At 40.0% G+C, this 22,620-nt stretch overlaps 2 protein-coding genes across 4 annotated transcripts; both read left to right on the forward strand.

The window, feature by feature from the left end:
* The first annotated feature begins 304 nt into the window (after nucleotides 1–304).
* LOC113666666 (uncharacterized) lies at nucleotides 305–4,876 on the forward strand. 3 transcript variants are annotated; one of them, XM_089182267.1, is made up of 2 exons: nucleotides 305–560; nucleotides 2,486–4,876. In XM_089182267.1, the coding sequence occupies exon 2, from the start codon at nucleotides 2,567–2,569 to the stop codon at nucleotides 3,944–3,946; it is 1,380 nt and encodes a 459-aa protein (XP_089038393.1). In that variant the 5' UTR covers nucleotides 305–560; nucleotides 2,486–2,566; the 3' UTR covers nucleotides 3,947–4,876. The 3 variants fall into 3 exon arrangements, with proteins under 3 accessions (XP_089038393.1, XP_089038396.1, XP_089038397.1); XM_089182270.1 differs by having other exon boundaries at nucleotides 327–564; nucleotides 2,490–4,876; XM_089182271.1 differs by having other exon boundaries at nucleotides 397–551.
* Nucleotides 4,877–6,556: 1,680 nt separating this feature from the next.
* Nucleotides 6,557–21,279, forward strand: LOC113666613 (uncharacterized). The gene is made up of 4 exons (XM_089181581.1): nucleotides 6,557–6,695; nucleotides 9,118–10,590; nucleotides 14,588–16,005; nucleotides 19,885–21,279. The coding sequence occupies exons 2-4, from the start codon at nucleotides 9,199–9,201 to the stop codon at nucleotides 21,137–21,139; spliced, it is 4,065 nt and encodes a 1,354-aa protein (XP_089037707.1). The 5' UTR covers nucleotides 6,557–6,695; nucleotides 9,118–9,198; the 3' UTR covers nucleotides 21,140–21,279.
* Nucleotides 21,280–22,620: the final 1,341 nt, after the last annotated feature.

Raw genomic sequence — 22,620 nt, forward strand, 5'->3', positions numbered from 1 at the left:
GCCCTCCAAAAGGGGCGTCCTTCGTCCAACCCTCAAAAAGCTCAGGAAGTTGTTGAAACAAAATTTTTAACACATCAGAGGCTGAGAGGTTTTCAGGAAAGATCTTTCAAAGGTGTACAGCCATGCATGTGATTTTCACTTGCAACATTTCACTTGATCAGTAATAAACTTCCCCGTTAACGGAATTATTTTAACATTCCCAGTCCTGCTCGGAAGCTGTGAGGGCCTGGCAATAAGTCGTTTTCTAAGAAATGTTTGAGTTAACATAACAAGCTCTTACTTGGTGTAGAAGACACTATACGTCACAATAGAATTTCATGGCAACCAGAAATAAGAAAACAATGAAAATAATAGTGTGACGTATACTGTGTCTTGTCTAGTTTTCTACACCAAGTAAGAGCTACGTAACAGCTGTTGGATGAGGAGGTGCAGTTACCTTCAAGCTCCTTTAGGGCAACTTTTGGTTGAACTCGAAGATACCGATTCCTTGATTCCACAATTGTTTGTCGTCTCACAGTTTTTTCATCAAAGTTTGTGCAGCGTAGAATTGCGTAAGTAAGGTAAGTATAGTTTGGATCGTCTGTCATGTTAATCCGTGTGACTATTCATTGTTGCTTTTAAAGCATTAAGCGCTGAACTTATGCTGAATACAAGTACTGCTCTGAGGATCGAGAAAAATTGACTCCACTTCGACGTTATAGGGCAAAACAGAAACATATTTATCAGCTAAGTCATGGTTAAGTGCATTTGTTAGTGACTTGGTTGCGAAGTAGTATCATTCGTGAACTCATGGTGCCGGCAAAGAGGAGAAACATTTCAACGGGAGTTAATGGGAGCCAAGGTTGAGCGAAAGTAAAATCACAGCCAAATATCAATTAATCGGGGACCATCATTTTTAAAAAACATTATTAACATTATTGTTTGCTCAGCCGCCCGTCTGAACCTTGCATTTAAATGGGTGCTCTGTTTGAACTTGATTAAACATTTTCATTTGAAAAATTTTGCATATGCGTCACGAGCAATTGTTTGATTCCTTTTTAGACACCCCACGTTGCCTGCAACACAATTAGCTTGTCGCCCCAAAACATCAGGTGTTCAAATATTCATTGACTTGACTTCATTGACTTCTGTCTCTTTAGGGCTCACGGTCTACATGTTGATAAATAATCAATGATTACTGTGAATGAATCGCAATTTCAGCCGATTTCTGAGAAGTGGCCAAAACCTTTCGCTACTTATTGAAAGAGGAATCATTGATTCAAACAATATGCAAAGCAAATATTTTAAAATAACTCCAATGCTCTCCATTACGTTTCTCACGTTTATTGCTAGGAACTCACATATGTGAGAAAACATGTTAAATTAACTTGTCAGTGATAGCTTTTCCTGCATGTTTTTGTGATTTCTACTAAAGAGAGATTAGAGATCGAAAATTAATGGTGCTTATCACCGGCATTGTTTCGCGACCTATTACAACTTCGTGTAAGCAAGGTTAACTATATTTAGGTCGACATGGTGCTTTAGGGGTTGAAAAGCTTATAATAAAGCTCACTTAATTGTAAACGGTACTTTCTCCAACAAGTTTGATAAATTCTCAGAAAATGGGCTTGTTATATTTCTATGTAAAGCAGGCGAATAGGACCGGATAATTCTCTCTTGTTTGTCTGGATTTCTCGCTCTTCTCGTTCCGCTCAGTTGATCTCTGCATGATCCGGTGCTTTTTGAAATTTTCGTTGATTTTGACCAGCAACACATGACATGTCTGCATGTAAATACGAATTTGTCTTTACGTGGAGATATCTTTCACTGGTTCGCTGTAAACTGTGAGGGAACCAATCAACACTCGAAAATAAAATTCGTACCCACGCGTGGCCATGTGATATCCTCGATTACTATACAGCTAGTAGTGCCTGCGGGCAATATGAAGCGAATCCTATGTTCTTATTGGCCGCCCGAGTGGGCAGGATGGGCCCATCTTGCCCGCTCGGGACTACCCACTTTGATCTGGCGCAGGTAATAAATTGCGTGGAGTGGACTTCTTATGTTCTGTACCAATTTCGGCGATGGAGTCACATAAAGCAGCAGAAGACAGCCAAAACAAACAGAACATCAAACACCTCTCGTAGATTTATTGTGATAAAAATACTGTTCGATTTCTTTTTCGGCTCTCGAAATTATTAGTCATATACCTTATTCTTATCATGTCGAAATCTTTTTGCTATGCAATAAATATTTTACTGACCAGGCTTTTTCGATCAAGGTGACTGGATATTGCCCCTTTTCTTGCATTTTTATGGAACCCAACTTGTCTTGGTCCCCCCCCCCCCCCCCCCTCATAAAAAAAAAACACAATAAAATAACTCGGCAAAAGTCCAGACATCTTAGCTAAACGCATTTATTTGTTACACTGGTGAGATTGAGTATCAGATTTGGTCAGTCTGAGCTGTGAACCATTCAAGCAGAGATATGTCTTTTCATTACTTAGGTAGTGACCCGATACTGAGGGATTAATCCTTCCTTCCAACTGATCCGTTGAAAATAGCTGAAGAGCTATTGACTTACCGAGATGCAGCCACCTAACGGAGAAGAAACTAAATATTTCTTCATAGTGAGCCAATACAGTCGCGGTAGACTGGTTCTTGATATTAAAAATGGCAAGAAAAGTGGTATTCTTGAGATCGTGGAACCAGAACGCGGACGATCAGGTCAACTGTGGAGATGGGATGAGAGTTGTCGGCTGGTCAGCAAACTGGGCCTTGTGGCAGATATCAAAGGTGCAAGTAAAAAGGAAGAAGCCGTCTGTCGCGCTTGGAAAGCTCACGACGGTCTAAGCCAAAAGTGGCGAGTCGAAAAATCAGCCATTGTGAGCAATTCGAGTCATCTCGTTATCGATAGTTCGCCTCCCACTGCTCAGGTTTTCATGAGAAAATTCAAGGACGACAGTGAACACCAAAAATGGCATTTTGTTCCAGAAGTAGCATGGGACGATTTCCAACTTTCACTAAGAGAGCCAAACCCCCTTGAAAAGGCGCTGTTCTGGAAGAAAATGGCTGACAATTATCTTGACGTTGTCATAGGATACAGCATTGAAGAGTTCGAGGCTAGAGTCCGTAGAGCTTTCAAAGTTATAGATGAATGTGCCTGCAGCCTTGAAGAGGTAACAAAGGGTACTGGTATCGCAGGGACGGTCGGGGGAAGTGTGTCTGTTGTTGGAGGTGCAGTTGCAATAGCTGGCATTGTGTTAGCTCCAGTTACAGCTGGCGTTAGTTTGGCTCTCACTGTAGGAGGAAGTATAAGCGCGCTTACCGGATCAACTGCTTCATTAACAGCCAACTTGGTCCACGGCCAACTGGATAAGCACAAGAGAAGGAAAGTAAATGAAGCCACAGCATCTCTCTTCTGCACCGCCTATAGGTTCCACTCGCTGCTGGGAGAGTTTGGTAAATACCTGCAAGACGCAGATAAATTTTTAACAGAACAGAAGCATGAAACGTGCACAGATTCCATTGACGGAAAAGTTGTGGCAGTAAAAGAGGACACATATTTGGAGACGGCCAGCGCGACTGGCAAAGTTGCTAAGAACATATACGGCCATGCCAAGGAAATAAAAAGGCTAGTTACGTTTATTAAGGCCAATGCTTTTGTTTACAGAGGAGCGGATATCGGAATCTCCACAAGTGCTGCGGCACCAGGGGTTACCGTACCAGTCGTGGGCAAAACCCTTCTGATCGCTGGATCAACTGGTGCGAAGGTTTTTAGCGGAACATTGGCTGGTTTTGGATTGCTGACTGGCTTCTATGATATATATTCAGGTGCAAAGAAAATCCAAAGTTGCGGTGAATTAGCGGAGGAATTTCGTACCTCCTCTGAATCTTTGAGAGAGAAGGCAGATAGACTAATTTGCCTTTACAAGGAACTCCATCGAGATGAAGAGTGCAAGCAGTGATGTGACTGAAAGTCAACTCTCAGGGTTGTGAGCGATACGATTTTTCTTTCAATAGTGTGACTAGGTCTTGGTAATGCCATCACATAGAATTTAAACTGCAACACTGATCAGGTAGTCGATTTATGCTTGATGAATTTAAGGCATCGTTATCTGATGACGTAACAACAGCACAACAGTATGGCATATTCCTTATTCGGTGGTTTGACACAAAGTTCACGCGGATAGTTTTTGAGTTCCGCTGTATTTTTGCAGGCCCAATAAGAACGAAGAAAAATGCGACCATTTGGCAAAATGTTCGTTACATTAGATCGTAAATCATCTTGCAGCTACAACAATGATCTTTAAAAGAAGCGTAATTGAATAATCTGAAAAAGTTTTCCGTTTCAGTCTCATTTAATTTGCTTCTGATTCTTGCAAATCTAATGACACATATGATTGTAAAATTTACGTTTAGTTGTGCTCACGCGGCTTGTGAGAGGTGCAATAACGAATAACAGACTATGTTGATTGACATTTGACACAGGACACAGTATCAGATAAGTATTAATACAAATAGATGTTAATTTATCATGAGTTACGTAACTTATTTTGTGGGGTGTTGCATGGTATGTCGCTACAATTGCTTTATTATCAGAGAGCCGGTATATATACTGCGCTGCTTTCATTCATATTCATTCGCGGCTTACGAATGTCTCTGCGCCCTCAAGATTAAATACCCAATGAGTGAGGGCTGTCAGTTTTTCATATACATATTTATACAGAATATACATAAGTCAGTGCGTTTTTCATAAACATATTTACAAAGAGTATGCATAAGGGTCAGTGCGTTTAATGTATTATTAGTTGTTTGCTTGTAATATTGTCAGCTTTTCAGAGTTTCTGTAAGACATAATAAAGCGGGTCGCACACGGCTTGTGTTGACACACCCCAGCTATGGTTGCTTATTACATGATAAGTGTGATATGACTTTGATGAGAAAGTTAAACCCCCTGATCGCGCCGATGGTCACTTTTTAAATAAAATAAGTTTGATTTTTATTTATTTCCATCACTTTTAGGCGCATCTTCTCCTATTTCTTCGTGATGTGCAGTGCAAGCAACCTTCCTGTTATAAATGTTGATGCCTCATCCGGTTTTTGGGTAAAAAGAAAAAATAATATCTAGATTTCAACAACCTCAGCCACCCTAAAAATGAATCATTCACTCTTGTTTCCTGGGCTACTGAGTACCACTGCAAAAAAAAATAGTAACAATGGCAACAGGGACGAAATCGATTTTCAGTGAAATTAAATTTTTTTAAATTTAGACCCCTACAAAGGTTTATGGTGCTACATAAAGGCTATTGATTGGCGGACTAACTGCGAGGAGCATGCGCATAATGGAGGAAGATGGGCAGGAGAGAATAAATTTTCTCGTGAGAGATTGAAAATACGGATTGGAGCTGCCTTTGCTCGGTATCCAAAGCGTGATTTTTCTTCCGCCGATACAGCCTCGTCTCGGTCCATACAGCCTCGTCTCGGTCCATACAACCGTAAAAAAAGAACTCAACCAATATCCAGCCATCTGAACCTCGCGCTTGATCAATAACGCAAATTTCTAGGAAAATCCTTTATAAATAGACGTAACCTGACTTGTGTTGTTTGAGAGAGATCAAGTTACCTTCTACATTCCACGCATCTTCCATTTCAAAGTAATCCCAAGTCAAACTCAAAGATACTGATTCCTTGATATCATGTAATGGAACTTGTTTGTCGCCCTTTTTACCAAAGTTTGTGTAGCTTCAAGTAAAGGTAAGCGTAATTTGGATTGTTCAAACTTATATGACCCAGTAAATCATTCATTGTTAAGGTATCTAGCGTTGAACTCGGTCATATATGTTGAATTCAAGTCATCAAGTAGTTCTCTGGAGAGATTATCAAATATGCTCCATACAGACTCGATGGCGGCATCAAAGAATTACTCGACTTGTAATTCGAATGTTTAACAACTTAAAACTTTAAACTGCAAAGAGGAGAAACCTTAGAGCTGAAGCTGCAGGAAATTTATATCGAGAAAGGCTTTAACAAAAATTCCCTGAATTGTATATAGTATTTGTATTATATTGTAAAATCCACCGCAAAATATAAATAAAATACAGTTGACGAAGCACTCAGCATGTCGAATTCCTACTACTTATCATGTCATACAAAATCCTACAACTATATTTTGATTAGACATTCAATTCAAGTGGACATAACATCTTCAAAGAATACATTACTGGGATACAAGATACCCCCCTCCCCTCCCCCATTGCGCCTGCCCTCCCAAAGTGGCGGCTCTCGTCCGACTCTCAAAAAGCTGATGTTTTTGGAACAAAATTTTAACACATTAGAGGCTCAAAGCTGACTAATTGTATTAAACCTGACAACCAGTTTTCGGGAAAGATCTATCAAAGGTGCACAGCCGTGTGATTTCCACCTCGCTCATTTTACTCCATCACCAGTAAACTTCCTTGGCAACGGAATCATGTTTTCATTCCCAGTCCCACTCGGAAGCTGTGGGGCCTCGCAATAAGTCGTTCTCTACGAAATGTTTGAATAAACACAACATAGTTACCGGGTGAGAAGATCCAGTTACCTTCAAGCTCCTTTAGAGCAACCTTTGGTTACACACAAAGACACCGATTCCTTGATTTTGTCTCCGCGATTTCTTTTCGTCTAGATCTCAGTTTCTTCATCAAATTTTCTGCAGCGTAGAATTCCATGAGTAAGGTAAGCATAATTTGGATCGTCTTAATCCATTTCACTATTCATGGTTGCATTAAATGCATTAAGCGCTGAACTCTTGCTTAAAGCAAATAGTGCTCTGAAGAGCTCACCAAATTGGCTCCACTTTGATATCATTGGGCGTAATAGGAAAATATTCATCAGCTAAATCATGGCTGAGTGCATTGGTTCGTGACTTGGTTGCAAATGCTCTTCACTCTGGTGTCAATCGTGAATTCATGGAGCCGGCAAAGAGGAGAAACATTTTGGGGGGAGTTGTTGGAAGTCAAGGTTTAGCAAAGGTAAAATCATAGCCAAATATCAATTCATCGTTGACCATCATTTTGAAAAGCATGATTGTTTGCTCGGCCGCCTGTCTCAAGCTTGCATTTAAATGGTGCCACTTTTGACCTAGATTAAACATTTTCATTTGAAACATTTTGCATATGCGTCACGAGCGATTGTTCGATCGCTTTTTAGCCGCCTCACGTTGCGTGCACCAAACACGATGATGATCGAAAATTTTAGATCGTTTAACTGGGTCAAATAAGTCGTCGAAAGTTATTTGCTGCTCCAAAACATCAGATGTTGAAATATTTATGGCTTGACTTCTGTCTCTTTAGACCTCACGGTCTAAATGTTGATAAATAATTTATGATTACTGTGGATCAAGCACAATGTCAGACGATTTCCGAGAAGTGGCCAAAACCTTTCGCTGCTAATTGAAAGATGAATCATTGCTTCAAATCCTTTCAAAGCACATATTTTTAAAGAACTTCATCGCTCTCCATCACGTTTCTCACGCTTCATTGCTATCATTTTAAAGAATTAACCTTGGTCAGTTGTACCTTTTCTGCATGTTTTAGTGATTTCTACTAAAGAGAGATAAGAGATCTAAATTTAAAACGGTTCTTATCACCGGCGTTGTTTCGCGAAATATTACTTCGTGTCAGCGAGGTTCACTTCATTTAGGTCGACGAATTGCTTCAGGGGTTGAAAAGCTTATGATTAAGCTTACTTAATTGTACATGATGCCTTCTCCAACAAGTCTGATAAATTCTCAGAAAAGAGGGCTTGTTATATTTCCATGTAAAATTGGCGAATAGGACCGGATAATTTCCCTTGTTAGTCTGACCTTCTCGCTTCATCGTTCAACTCAGTCTCGTTCTGCCCAGACACGTAACTCCTCGGACAAACAGACCACAACCGCCGAAGCACTTCGACACTTTTAAGGGCAGGGAGGGATAGGTAATGATAATTTTTACACCGTGCACAGCACAAAATCCTGTATGATAACGAAAAGCTCGAAAAAAACCGTTCCGTACCAATACAAGTGCCATTTGGGTTGAGTTTTAAAATATATGCGTCCAACTTTCGAGGTTAACCAAATTTCAATTCATTTTGGTTTCAGGTTTCGATCTTTTCGGATTTCCTGTTTTCCGGGAATCTGACCTTTGGGAAGGCTTATTGGGTTTTTCATCACGTAAGAGAGAGGGAAAAAAGTAAAGTAAATAAATATATCTTCGAGCTTTCTGAATTTTAATGGTGATAACAAGGCTAATCAATTGAACGAAATACTTTTTTTCTCTAAAGAGAACTTTATTTCGGAAGCTGTGGTGGCTTTTCGACAAGAAATGTTTTTATGTGGGTGATCTCTGAATGATCCGCAGCGGTCTTAAATTGCTTTTTGAAATTGTCGTTTATTTTGACAAACAACACATTACATATCCGCATGTGAATACGAATTTGGATTCTCGAGGAGATATCTTTCACTCGTTCGCTGTAAATTGAGGGAAATTATCAACACTCGAGAATGAAATTCTTACCCCATGGCCATGGGACATTCTGGATTATTATACAGTTAGTAGTGCCTGTGGGCAATATAAGGCAAGTCCTGTGTTCTTATCGGCCACCCGAGTGGGCAAGATGGGCCCATCTTGCCCGCTCGGGACTGCCCACTTTGATCCCGCGCAAGTAATAAATTGCATGGAGTGGACTTCTTATCTTCTCTGAAAATTTCGGTGATCGAGTCGCATAAAAAAGTAGAACATGCACTGAACAAACAGAACATCAAATGCCTCCCGTTGGTTTATTGTGCTTAAAATGCTGTTCGATTTCTTTCCCGGCTCTCGAAATATACAATTTAATTCATCCTTTATTTTTATCATGTCGCAATCTTTTTGCTATGTACTACCTATTTTATTGACCAGGCTTGTTCGGTCAAGGTGGCTGGATATTAGCCTCGTTCTTTTTCTGGGTTGTTTTTTTTTTTTTGGCGTTTCCTAAAAACAACAGCAAAAGAACTCGGTCATAGTCCAGACATCTTGACCACACGCATTTATTTGTTACACTGGTGAGATTGAGTATCAAATTTGACCAGTCTGAGCTGTGAAACGGTCAAGCAGAGATATGTCTTTTTATTACTCAGGTAGTGACCCGATACTGACGGATCAATCCTTCCTTCCAAGTGATTCGTTCAAAATAGCTGAAGAGCCATTGACTTATCGAGATGCAGCCACGTAACGGAGAAGAAACTAAATATTTCTTTATAGTGAGCCAATACAGTCGAGGTAAACTGGTTCTTGATATTAAAAATGGCAAGAAAAGTGGTATTCTTAGGATGGTGGAACCAGAACGCGGACGATCAAGTCAGTTGTGGAGATGGGATGAGAGTTGTCGGCTGGTCAGCAAACTGGGCCTTGTGGCAGACATCAAAGGTGCAAGTAAGAAGGAAGAAGCCGTCTGTCACGCCTGGAAAGCTCACGAGGGCCTAAGCCAAAAGTGGCGGGTCGAAAAAGCAGCCATTATGAGTAATCTGAGTCATCTCGTTATCGATGGTTCGCCTCCCACTGCTCAGGTTTTCATGAGAAAATTCAACGAAGACAGTAAACTCAGTAAACACCAGAAATGGCATTTTGTTCCAGAAGTAGCGTGGGAAGATTTCCAACTTTCACTACGAGAGCCGAACCTCCTAGCAAAGGCGCTGTTCTGGAAGAATATGGCTGATAATTATCTTGATGTCATCATAGGATACAGTATTGAAGAGTTCGAGGCCAGAGTCCGTAGAGCTTTCAAAGTTATAGATGAATGTGCTTGCAGCCTTGAAGAAGTAACAAAGGGTACTGGTATCGCAGGAACGGTTGGGGGAAGTGTGACTGTCGTTGGAGGTGGAGCTGTAATAGCTGGTATTTTATTATCTCCATTTACAGCTGGCGTTAGTTTGGCTCTCACTGTAGGAGGAGGTATCGGTGCGCTCACAGGATCAGCTACCTCATTAGCATCAAACTTGGCACACGGCCAACTGGATAAGCGCATAAGAAGGAAAGTGAATGAAGCCACAGCCTCTCTCTTCTGCACCACTTATAGGTTCCACTCGCTATTGGGAGAGTATGGTAAATACCTACAAGACGCAAATGAGTTTTTAGAAAACCAGAAGCATGAAACGTGCACAGATTCCATCGACGGAAAAGTTGTGGCAGTAAAAGAGGACACATATGTGGAGACGGCCAGCGCGACTGGCAAAGTTGCTAAGAACATATACGACCATGCCAAGGAAATAAAAAGGCTAGTTACGTTTATTAAGGCCAATGCTTTTGTTTACAGAGGAGCGGATATCGGAATCTCCACAAGTGCTGCAGCACCAGGAGTTACCATACCAGTCGTGGGCAAAACCCTTCTGCGCGCTGGATCAACTGGTGCAAAGGCTCTTTCCGGATCACTGGCTGCTTTTGGAGTGCTGACTGGCATCTTTGATATATATTCAGGTGCAAAGAAAATACAAAGTTGCGGTGAATTAGCGGAGGAATTTCGCACCTCTTCTGAAACTTTGAGAGAAGAGGCCGATAGACTAATTTGCCTTTACAAGGAACTCCATCGAGATGAAGAGTGCAAGCAGTTGTGTGACTGAAAATAAGCTCTTAGTGTTGTAATGGAGACGATTTTTCTTTCAGTAGCGTGACTAGATCTCGATAGTGCCATCACGTAGAATTTAAACAGCAACACTGGCCAGGTAGTCGATTAATGCATGATGAATTTTGAGCATCGCTATCTTATAACGTAACAACAGCACTATAGTATGGTATATTCCTTATTCGATGATTTGACATAAAGTTCACGCGGATATTTTTTTAAGTTCCGTAGTATTTTCGCGAGCCCAGTAAGAACGTGGAAAAATGCGACCGTTTTGCAAAATGTTCGTTACATTAAATCGTAAATCATCGAGCAGCTACAACAGCGATTTTTAAAAGAAGTGTAATTAAATAATCTAGAGATGTATGTGGTACTGTTTCTTGTAAATTTAATTACACATATGACCGTATCATTTACGTATAGTTGCGCTCAAGCCGCTCATGAGAGGCGCCAAAACGAATAACAGACTACGTTGATTGACATCTGACACAGGACACAGCATCAGATAAGTATCATTACAAATAGATAGAAGGGATCCGTAATAAAACGCAGCTGGATGACTGATATCATATAAGAGTATAAATATATCTTCAAATGTCATACTAGTAGGTTTGAAGAGATCGTGCGTTGAAAAAAAAATTACAAAGCTTATGAGGCAAGTGCTTCCTTATAGTTTTGAAGAAATTGATCTTCTTGTTCTTTTTCATGAACTTACATGTGAGATGTAACTTTATTTTTCGATTGTTGTTCATAATCTTGTATGTTGTGTAAACTGATATGATTTTGATGAGAAAGGTCAACCCCATGATCGCGCCGATGATCACTTTTTAATTTAAATAAGTTTGATTTTTATTCATTTCCATCATTCTTTTGCCCATCTGCTCCTATTTCTTCTTGTTAGGCAGTTCAAGCACCCTTTCTGTTAGAAACGATGATGCCTCGTCCGGTTTTTGGATAAAAAAGAAAAAATACCATCCAGATGTCAACAACCTCAGCCACCCTAAAAAAATGTTTTTTTTTTTTTCACACTTGTTTTCTGGGCCTACAGGCATACGCTAAAGAACAATTTTAACTACTGAGTACCACTGCAAAAACAACAGTAACAACAGCAACAAGGAAGACATCGATATTCAGTGAAATTGAATTTTTACAATTTAAATCCCTAAAAAGGTTTATGATGCCACTTTAAGACTATCGATTGGCAGACTAACAGCGAAGAGCATGCGCATAATGGAAGAAGATGGGCACGAGAGAGCAAATTTTCTAGTGAGAGAGCGAAAATACGGACGAGAGCTGCCTCTGCTCGGTTTCCAAAGCGTGAGTTTTCGTTCGAACATACAGCTTCTTCTCGGTCCATACAGTTAAACAGTTAAAAAAAAACCGCCAATATCTAGCCGTTTTGACCTTGCGTTTGATAAATAGCGCAAATTTCTAGGAAAATCCTTTATAAATAAACGTAACCTGACTGGTGTTGTGCATGTATAAGAGAGATCAAGTGACCTTCTACATTCCACGCATCTTCCATTTCAAGGTAATCCCAAGTCGCACTCAAAGATACTGATTCCTTGATATCACGTAACGGAACTTGTTTGTCGTCTACTTACCAAAGTTTGTGTAGCTTCGAAGTAAAGGTAAGTGTAATTTGGATTGTTCAAACTTAGATAACCCAGTAAATCATTCATTGTTAAGGTATCTAGCGTTGAACTCGGTCATATATGTTGAATTCAAGTCATCAAGTAGTTCCCTGAGGAGATATGGAGCATATTTGATTATCTGGTGGCATCAAAAAATTACATGCATCAAATATTTTTACGCATACACCTTATAAATGCACCTTTAGAGTGTGTTTATTCTCGACTTTGTTGAAAATGCTCTTTACTCTATCATAGTATATCTCCAATGTTAACAATCAAAAACCTTAAGATCGCAAAGAGAAGAAACCTTGCATTTAGATGGTTTGCTTGTTTGATTTAGATTAAACATTCCTAGTTACATTTTCTGTCACGAGCAATCGTTTGATCCTTTAACCAACACATTTTGTCGACCGTCGCAATTGATCTACTACTGCCTCCAAAACATAAAAATTTGAAACACACGTATGGCACCACTTTTGCTTCATTGGACTTCATTGTCAGAATGTTGCCAAATCGAAAACGATTACCGTGAATCAAACACAGTTTGGGCTGATTACCGAGAAATGGTCAAAACCTTTCGCTGCTAATTGAGAGGGGAATCATTCTTCAAGGCTCTCGCAGGATGTCTACAATACACTTCAGTTTAGTACAGTCCATTACGGTTATAACACTGTGAACATGCACACGCAAGAAAACTGGAAATGTTGAATTATTTTTATTATTTATGCAAGAGGAACAGAGCTCGAAAAATCACTGAAATGCTTCCTATCATCGTTTCATTGAACTCTTCCGCCGCATCAGCACGTTCGAGAGTATTTTGGTCGATACTTTTGCTTCAGGGTTGGGAATCAAATGAGCTATCTCGCTTTTTTATTTAACTCATTCTAGATCTCTCAGACACGGGAATTCGAACCGAGCGCGGCTGCCGAAGGAAAAGAAGCTTTATACGGACGGGAACAATACCCTAACACCATACACAGTATATGAGCCTGTTTGATAACGAAAAGAACGATAAGAAATCCCGTTCCTTACCGTTACAACTATCACTGAGGCCGACTTTTGAAAAACATATGTCCGAGAAAACTTCACGGTGGTAAAAGGCGAACTATATGAACTCAAGGTTGACCAAAATGCATTAAATTTGGTGTCGAGTTTCGGCTTCCCGGATTTCCTGTTTTCCGGGAATCTGGCCTCTGGTTTTCACTACGTTTGGCACAGTGAAAAATTATAGTAAATGTGTGTCTAAAAATTCTGAAATGGATCAAAATTATTTAATAAATGATAAAAAAAAGCCGAAATTTAAAGCCAGTGAAATTGATCGGGCATTTCAAGTTTGGCGATCAGAGGAAAAGGATAGCAATAGGATATTACGCAAAGCGATTTTCCGATTTCCCGAAAGAATGAGAGAAATGTCATAAGGGTTATTTCTCCAGAACACCGCTTATCTTATCTAAATTAAAGCCGAACAGTGATAGATGTAAAAATTGGAAAGCGTTTGCCCATTCAAGCTATTACATTTGTTTGCTCTTGGTGAATTATCATCCGAGATATCGATAAAAACCAGAATTTCTCCTGTTCCGAAAATTTTCAGCGTGGGCAGTGAACGTGCCATTTACATTTCAATTGTAAAGACAACGTTGTCGTCATGGTAATGGGGTTTATCACATGATGAGCGTTCTAACTTTTTACGAAGGGCCCAATTCAAAACATTTTTAAGGTTACGTACAACTTTTCTTGAGAGGAGGACATGTCTGTTTTTTTAAGAAGAGCTTGTTTTGTTTTCATTTCTGAATTTGAAGTAGCAGGTGATCTAGCTGCATGATCCTGAGATTCTCGTTACTTAATTACAACATATATATCTATATATATATATATATATATATAAATGAATGTGGGGGTAGAGTCTACCTTGGCATAAAGTACTCAGTGCTGTGGTAGCAGAGCTAAGTATACATAAGTTAAAGAATTAAAGAGGACGCATCGATTCTCAGTGACTCTGAGTTTCGCGCCTAAGCGCTCGTCAGACAGAACTGTTCAATACATATGAACATAACTGCATATGAATACGATACGATTTTACCCTCTTGTGTTCAGTTGTTGTCTCTCACTCTTGCTCATCGCTTACGTGTGACAGAGTTATCAATACTCGAAGATAAAAATCGCATCCACGTGTTGCCACATGAAGATAGTATCCTCGTCTATTTTTGGTACACTAGTGAGCTTGATTATCAAATGAATTTGGGCACAGCAAGTCTGTAAACCTGTCTAAGGAGATCTCTCTTTTCTTTACATAGGTAGGGATTACTCCTTCCTTCCTTCCAACTAATCTGAGGAAAATAACTTGAGAACTTTTAACTTACCGAGATGCAGTCACGTAACGGAGATGACGTCAGATATTTCTTCATAGTGAGCCAATACAGCCGCGGTAGAATGGTTATTGATATTCGTAAAGGCATCCAAGGCGGAGTTCTTGAGATCGTGAAACCAGAACGTGGACGGGAAAGTCAGCTTTGGAGATGGGATGAGAATTGTCGGCTGGTCAGCAAACTGGGCCTTGTGGCAGATATCAAAGGTCGTCTGGTCAACAAACTGGGTCTTGTGGCAGATATCAAAGATCAGGTGGTCAGCAAACTGGGCATTGAGGCAGAAGAAGTCTGTCATGCCTGGAAAGCTCACAATGGCCTCAGCCAAAAGTGGCGAGTCGAAAAAGCAGCCATTGTGAGTAATTCGAGTCATCTCGTTATCGATGGTTCGCCTCCCACTGCTCAGGTTTTCATGAGAAAATTCAAGGAAGACAGTGAACACCAAAAATGGCATTTTGTTCCAGAAGAGGCATGGGACGACTTCCAACTATCACTGACAGATCCAAATCCTCTTAAAAAGGCGCTCTTCTGGAAAAATGTGGCTGGCAATTATCTTGACGTCATCATAGGATACAGTTTTAACGAGTACCAGACCAAAGTCTATAAAGTATTTGAAGACATAGATGAATGTATCAGCCGCCTCGAGGAGGTAGCGAAGGGTACTGGTATCGCACAGACAGTCGGTGGAAGTGTGGCTGTCGCTGGAGGCGGGGCAGCGATAGCTGGTTTGTTGTTAGCTCCGGTTACAGCTGGCGTTAGTTTGGCTCTCACTGTAGGTGGAACTATCGGTTCACTCACAGGGAAAGTCACATCATTAACAGCAAAACTGGTAGACTGCCATCTGGATAGGGAGAGGAGAAAGAACGTCCATGAAGGCATAGGGTCTCTTCACTGTGCCACCTGTAGCTTCCACTCGCTGCTGAGTGAGTATGGTAAATGCCTTCAACAAGCGAATGAATATTTAGACAAACAGGAACATGAACAAATATCGTTTCACGAAAAATCTATGGCAGCAGAGAAATGTGCATTACTTGGGGAGGCCTTCGAAACCTTAGAATTTGTTAAGAAAATTTACCACCACGCCAAGGAAATAAAAAGACTGGTCATGTTTATGGAGGCCAATTCTTTTGTGTGCGATGGAGCAGATGTCGGAATTTCCACAATTGCCGCAGCACCTGATTTTACCATCCCAATCGTGGGAGACACTCTCCTGACCGCTGGAACAACTGGTGCAGAGGTTCTTTCCGAATCGTTCTTTGGTTATGGTTTATGGACTAGCATGAAGGACATTTATTATGGAGGAAAGCAAATCGCGAATTACGGTGAATTTCGACAATTTTCTAAAATTTTGAGAGAAAAGGCTCATAGACTAATACGCCTATACAAAGAACTCAAGGTAGAGAGCATGGAGTAATGTTACTGAAAATAAGCTTTGAGTGATGTTGAATTTTTTTTCAACAGTGTGTCTAGATCTCAGTGGTGTCTTGCAGAATTTGAAATGCAACACTAGCCATGTTGTCAGATAACGTTCATGTATCACCATAATATGACGTAACTTTTACACCGTATTATTACATACTCTTTTCTCGATGGGTCGTTATTTAGTCCGCACAATGTTTTGTAAGTTCCGTTGTGCTTTTGCGAGCTCTGTACGAGCGTGGAAAACGAAAAGCGTTGAGAAAGACTTACTATATATTTAACCATTGAGCAGCTATAAAAGAAATTTTTAAACATAAGTAAGTCAACAGACTTTATCTGGTACTTATTCTTAAAGATATAGCCACATAAATCATTATTATGCCTTAGATAGTATAATTTATGTTTACATGCGCACATGCGGCATATGAGGGGCGCTAAAACAAATGAAACTGTCTTCGTTGATCAAAATTGGACACAAGATAGATTAGAAAAGTATTGCTACGAAACAAATTGGAAGAATAGGAAGCAAAACGCAGTATTACCTGAAATCATATGATAACGATAGGATTACACAGATCTCAGAGTACAAATTAGGTTATTAATCTTTCAAAGTAAAGGTGCTTCCCAACAGCTTTCGAGTAATTAATTATTTTTTTGGCCTTTTCTTAGACATAGATATGAGATAACTTTATCTCATTAGTAGTTGTTTAAAAACATTGTAATGTAAAGCGGTTTAATTTTTGATGAAAAAACAAGGTAAACACCATGATCGATTTTGATGTCAGTTGCTACTCATTTTACTCATAATTTGACCCGCCTGCCCGTATTTGTAAGGGATGAGTTTTGTCAAGTACAGTGATACAGTTTTCGGGTGAAAGAAAAAAAAAATTCCCCCCAGATGTCAACAACTACAGCCACGCTTTTTCAAGCTGACTTCATAACCAACAAACCGGAAGAAGCGTTCCCACCTAACTGCTTCTTGGTTCGCCGGGTCTAAGCTATATTTCGAAAAACAAGTCATGATTATTAACACAAACAAAGCAGTTTTGTACAGTTTCTGCTCCAAACGTTGTAGCAGTCATCAGTCATTTCTTAGTTTCCCTAATCGCAAGACACCTACAAATTCTCAAAAAAATAATTAGATTAAGAACAGTTGTGAAAAAAACAAGCGCTGAATGAAAGACGGGGGAAAAAAATTCGCCGCTCGGCTTTCCTCCTGGACATTATTTCGCAGTGACAGAAACGTCTCTAAAACCTGAAAACTAAGAGGATCTCAATGGAGTTAACCACTAGCCATTAAACGGCCAAAAAATTAAGTTGTCAGGCGTAAAAATAGACAAATTTTAACCCCTAGCCGTAAAAAATGTTCACGTGATTTTTTTATTTTAATCGCAGCCCGAAGAAATATACTGTTGGCCCTTAAAACTGCCAAGATATTAATCGTCACCCGTAAAAACCATCATCCTATTGAGACCCTCGACTAACAGTTAATTGGTGGAAAGATCTTTTAACCCTTTAACTCCCGTGAGTGACCAAGACTGAATTTCTCCTTACAATATCAATACAATATCAAACAGATAAGTGATGGGAATAGAGAAAAATATCAATTTGGGGATAATTAGTTGATCCAACACTAAATTCTCTGAACTAACATTATATGAACTGCATGGTTGACAGTAAGGAGAATTCAAAATTTGATCTGGGAGTTAAAGGGTTAAGGTTGTAAAGCCGTGTGTCAACAAATGATTGTTATTTTCCTTCATATGATACTTTTTTACATCGGAATGTAAATTTACAGTCCCAGTCCTGCCCGGAGGCTGTGACCGCCGGACAGTGAGTCATTTTCTAGGAAACGTTTCCAAAAAGGCTTAATAACTGGCGTTGTTCCAAAGAGATAACTCAGTTTAAACTGAAATCAAGTTACCTTCTACTTTCTACGAATCTTTCGTTTCAAGGAAATCTCAAGGTGAATGCAAAGATACTGATTCTTTTATATGATGTAACGAAACTTGTCTGTCGCCTATTCATCAAAGTTTGTGCAGCATCAAGAAAAGGTAAGCATAATTTGGATCGTTTAAAGTCGTGTATTAAACATTTTACGTCATCAATGGTTGTTTGATCGTTAAGTTACCCTATAAGTACGATGATGATCGAAATATTTGCTCGTAAGGGCCTAAGTCGTCGAATTTACCAACTTGTGCCTCCGAAATATCAAATGTTTAAACATCTATGGCGCTACTTGTATTTATTCCGACCTCACAGCCTGAATCATGAGTGACTACCGTGAATAAATCACAATTTAAGCTCATTACCGAGAAATGGCTGAATGCTTTCGCTGCTAATTGAGAAAGGAATCGTTCTTGCAAAGGACATCCAAAGAAATAATGTAAGTGCAGTCCATTACGATGATCACGCTTTTATACCACGAACTCATGCATGCAAGACAAGCGGACATTTTGAATGACCTTTGTTATTTGTATTTACAAAAGGAACAGAGATCGAAAACCAACCGATTTTCTTCTTATTGTTTCATGAACTCCTACTCCATATCAGTAAGTTCAATAACATTCAGGTGGACATCATTTTTGCTTGCTGCTTTGGAAATAAAATAAGTTCGCATAAATGTATCAGTGCTCTATCAAAGAACTTTGATCAATTCGCATTTAGGTTTATTTTGTGTCCTTCAAACTGCCTTCGGCGCATGGGACCAGCTGATTTTTGTTAATTTTATAGGCATTCCGCTTTACAAATTCTGTTTCGTCTAAACCTCAATCTGACCCGGCTCGCTTTATTGTTAAGCTCGTTCTAATTGTCTCGGACACGGGAAACAAAACCCGGCGACAGCGACCGCCGAAAGAAAAGAACGTGTAAACGAACACGAAGCAATACCTTATCAACGCACAAAGCATTTTATCTTAGCTTAAAACGAGCGAAAATAATGAAAAGAAATCCCGTTTCTTACCAGCACAAGTATTTCTAAGACCGAGTTTTGGAATACACATATGTGAGAAAACTTCACCGAACACAATTAAAGGCGACTGAATTGCAATGACTCAAGGTTGACCAAATCGCAGTTCGACTTGGTGTTGGGTTTCGGCCTTTCCGGGATTTCCTGTTTTCCGGGAATCTGGCCTTTAGGTTGACTTATCTTGAGTTTCATTACGCTGGCAGAATGAAACAAAAAAAATGCCAGAAATGTCTGTAAACTTTTCACAAATTATCAAAGTGATTGTGATGACAATAAAAGGCCAATCAGACGAAAAGTAAGCAACGCGAAGTTACTCGAATAAAGCGAGTTTCAATGCAACGACAACATTCGGGAAAATCCAGCAAATTGTCAAAGATTTGTTTTTCTCAAAACGCTGCCTATCACCTCAAATAAAAGGCCAAATCATCATGCAGAAAACGATAAGAGTAAACTAGGAAAGAGGTTACAAATGGCAGAATTCTTCCTATTTCAACTTTTTTTCAAGAATACACTTCTTAGTTCTGAGAACTTGTTTTCTTCGGCTCTGCATGACTCTCGTCTGCTCATTCAGTTTGAATATGTGATTGATATCTATACGATAAACAGAGTAGTATAATTATGTCCTTATGTGGATACTTATTTACCTTTTTGAGATGATAATATCTCTTCGAGTCGTTCGCCTGACTTGTGAAGGAAATCATCAACACTCAGTGGCCATGCAATATCCTTAATCGTTTATATACTAATGAATTTGAGTGTAACATTTGGCCATAACAAGTCTGTGATCAGATCAAGCAGAGGTCTTTTTTTCGTTACTTAGGTAATAACCCAGTCTGACGTTTGTGACAGAGGGGATTAATCCTTCCTGCACTCCAACGGGTCTGTTAATTAACGAGCCATTGACTAACGGATATGGCGCCACGTAACGCAAATGACGCCAAATATTTCTTCATAGTGAGCCAATACAGCCGCGGTAAACTGGTTATTAATATTCGTAAAGGCATTAAAAGCGGAGTTCTTGAGATCGTGAAACCAGAACGTGGGCGGTCAAGTCAGTTGTGGAGATGGGATGAGAGTTGCCGGCTGGTCAGCAAACTGGGCCTTGTGGCAGATATCAAAGATGAGAGTAAGAAGGAGGAAGCCGTCTGTCACGCCTGGAAAGCTCACGATGGCCTCAGCCAAAAGTGGCGAGTCGAAAAAGGGGCCATTAAGAGTAATCTGAGTCATCTTGTTATCGATTGCTCACCTCCCAGAATTAATGTTTTAATGAGAAGCTTCGATGAATCCAAGGAACACCAAAAATGGCATTTTGTTCCAGAAAAGGCATGGGACGATTTTCAACTTTCACTGACAGAGCCAAACCCCCTTAAAAAGGCACTGTTCTGGAAAAATATGGTTGAAAATTATCTTGACGTCATCATGGGATACAGTATTACAGAGTTTGAGGCCAGAGTCCAAAAAGCTTTTAAAGTCATAGATGAATGTACCAGCAGACTAGAAGAGGTAACAAAGGGTACTGGTATCGCAAGAAAGGTCGGTGGAGGTGTGTCAGCCGTGGGAGGTTTAGTTTCTGTGGTTTGTCTTTCGCTGGCTCCATTTACAGGCGGAGCCACCTTGCCCTTTGCTGCAGGAGGAGCTGTCGGTATGTTCACAGGAGCAGCTGCATCATTTACAACCAACGTGGTGCACGGCCAACTGGACGAGCAGAGCAGAAGAAAAGTGAATGAAGCCACAGCATCACTCTTCTGCGCCACTTACCTCTTCCACTCGCTGTTGGGTGAGTGTAGTAAATACCTGCAAGAAGCAGATGAATACTTAGAAAGGCTGAAGCATGAAACGAGCACAGAATCCTATTCCAAGGATATCGCGACCGGCCAAGCCGAGGAAATAAAAAGGCTGGTCGCGTGTACTCTCTCAGTCGAAGGCGAAACCCTTTCAACGGCTGGATTAACTGGTACAATGGCTCTTTCCCGAGCGATGGCTGGTTTTGGAGTGCTGGCCGGCATCGTGAATATATATTCAGGAGCTAAGACGATCGCCAGCAGCGAAGAACTAGCAAAGGAATTCCGTAAGTCTTCTGAATGTCTGAAAAGAGAGGCTGATAGACTCATACGCCTATACAAGGAACTCCACCAAGACAAACAGAGTAGAAAGTAGTGCAGCCTCAACCAAGAATTCCATCAAAATGAAGAGGGCGAGGAGTCATGTTTTAACTACGGAAAGTTAGCTTAGACTTATGTAATCGCTCGAGAATGCTCATGTTCATATTACAGATAATGATAACTGCAAACGTAGTCATGATGTAAAACTACCAAAATATAGTTGTGTTGTAAGCTTCCGGAATGTTCTCGAGTACTTTGTAAATTGATATAAGGACTCAGTCGTAAAGTAATAGTTTCTGTTGTCGGGAGTGACCGACTATTTAGAAACCTATACCAAGAATGAGCTACAGTTCATTTCGAGGAGATTTGGAGATAACTGTGAGATTGTGTGAGAGGTGAGCTAAGATATAGCAAGAGTTTCATCGCAGCGACAAAATCCTAGAAAATCTCTTGGATGAAAGGGTTCGAATTCACTTTGTCAGTAGTTTTGTTTTCTTTTTTAGATTTATTTAGAGCTTAGATTCATTTCTCGACATGTATGGTTTTTTCATCGAGATGTAGGACTTTTAAGCTTATCTGCTACAGTGTCCTGAATTCCGGCTTAGAAATTGATTGTTTGCTTGTAGTATGCAAAAAGAAACTATTGTGTGGACTTTTTTCATTGTGTGAAATCTAGTTACAAGTAAGCGAATTGATTAATCGGCATCAGATCAACTAACACAACCAACTTCCATTAACTTAGTAAGGACAGTAGGTAAACTTTTTCTAACAAGAATTACATGTACAGTAGACGAGGGTCCGAAATGAGGGGGAGGGGAATCCTTATGTCGGTTGTCGGTTAGAATTTCATCACTTAGTCTTAGATTTTCGTCGGTAGTCGTTAGGTGTCCGTTAACGATTTAAAATGCAAGTTAATTGATAACATTTATTAGGTAGTTCGTGGGATCGAGTACCAGACGCTGTTCTGGAAACGAGTCCGCGCTCCCAACTGGCCCCAAAGTAAGTTCATAACAGGAAATTCTATAATGAACTGAATCTTTAATTTAAAGTGGCTATCTCCTAAGCTAGGATGCTTTTCTTTCTGAATACCATCGCCAGAAATCAAGGACATTTCGAGCCCGCTAACAATTATCAGCGGTATATCGTATTACATTCCGGAACAATAGAATATCAAGAGAATTCAATATGGCGGCGATCACGGCTCGATCTGCGAAGAAGAGTGTTTCGTACCATGACTTACACAATTTGAGCACCGCAGATCTTCTATTTGATGGAAAGAAAAAGAAAAGAAGACCTGCAAGTAAATCTATGGGATTTTTCGAGGCAGAGCGATGACATGATGCCAGAATTTTGATTTGCTTTAATTTAATTTTCGCGCTAAGACTACTGAATTTGCATTCAATGAATATGTCTCGATCGAGAGAACACGGGACCGTGAGCTCCTGATTGTTATATTTTAGAAATTTTACAAATTTCCATACAGTTTCTTATATTATTTGGACGCCATTATGGACGAAATGCGCAAGCGCGGCCGCC

This window comes from Pocillopora damicornis, chromosome 9 (genome assembly GCF_964200805.1).
Source record: "Pocillopora damicornis chromosome 9, jaPocDami1.2, whole genome shotgun sequence".
NCBI classification, from domain to species: Eukaryota; Metazoa; Cnidaria; class Anthozoa; order Scleractinia; family Pocilloporidae; genus Pocillopora; species Pocillopora damicornis.

Excerpts from the sequence above, each read along its gene's own strand:
- LOC113666666 (XM_089182267.1), top strand. The coding sequence starts at position 2,567 with ATGCAGCCACCTAACGGAGAAGAAACTAAATATTTCTTCATAGTGAGC.
- LOC113666613 (XM_089181581.1), top strand. The coding sequence starts at position 9,199 with ATGCAGCCACGTAACGGAGAAGAAACTAAATATTTCTTTATAGTGAGC. Across the intron at positions 10,591-14,587 it reads AAGAGTGCAAGCAGTTGTGT|CTTACCGAGATGCAGTCACG; the intron begins GACTGAAAATAA and ends GAGAACTTTTAA. Across the intron at positions 16,006-19,884 it reads CTCAAGGTAGAGAGCATGGA|ACTAACGGATATGGCGCCAC; the intron begins GTAATGTTACTG and ends AACGAGCCATTG.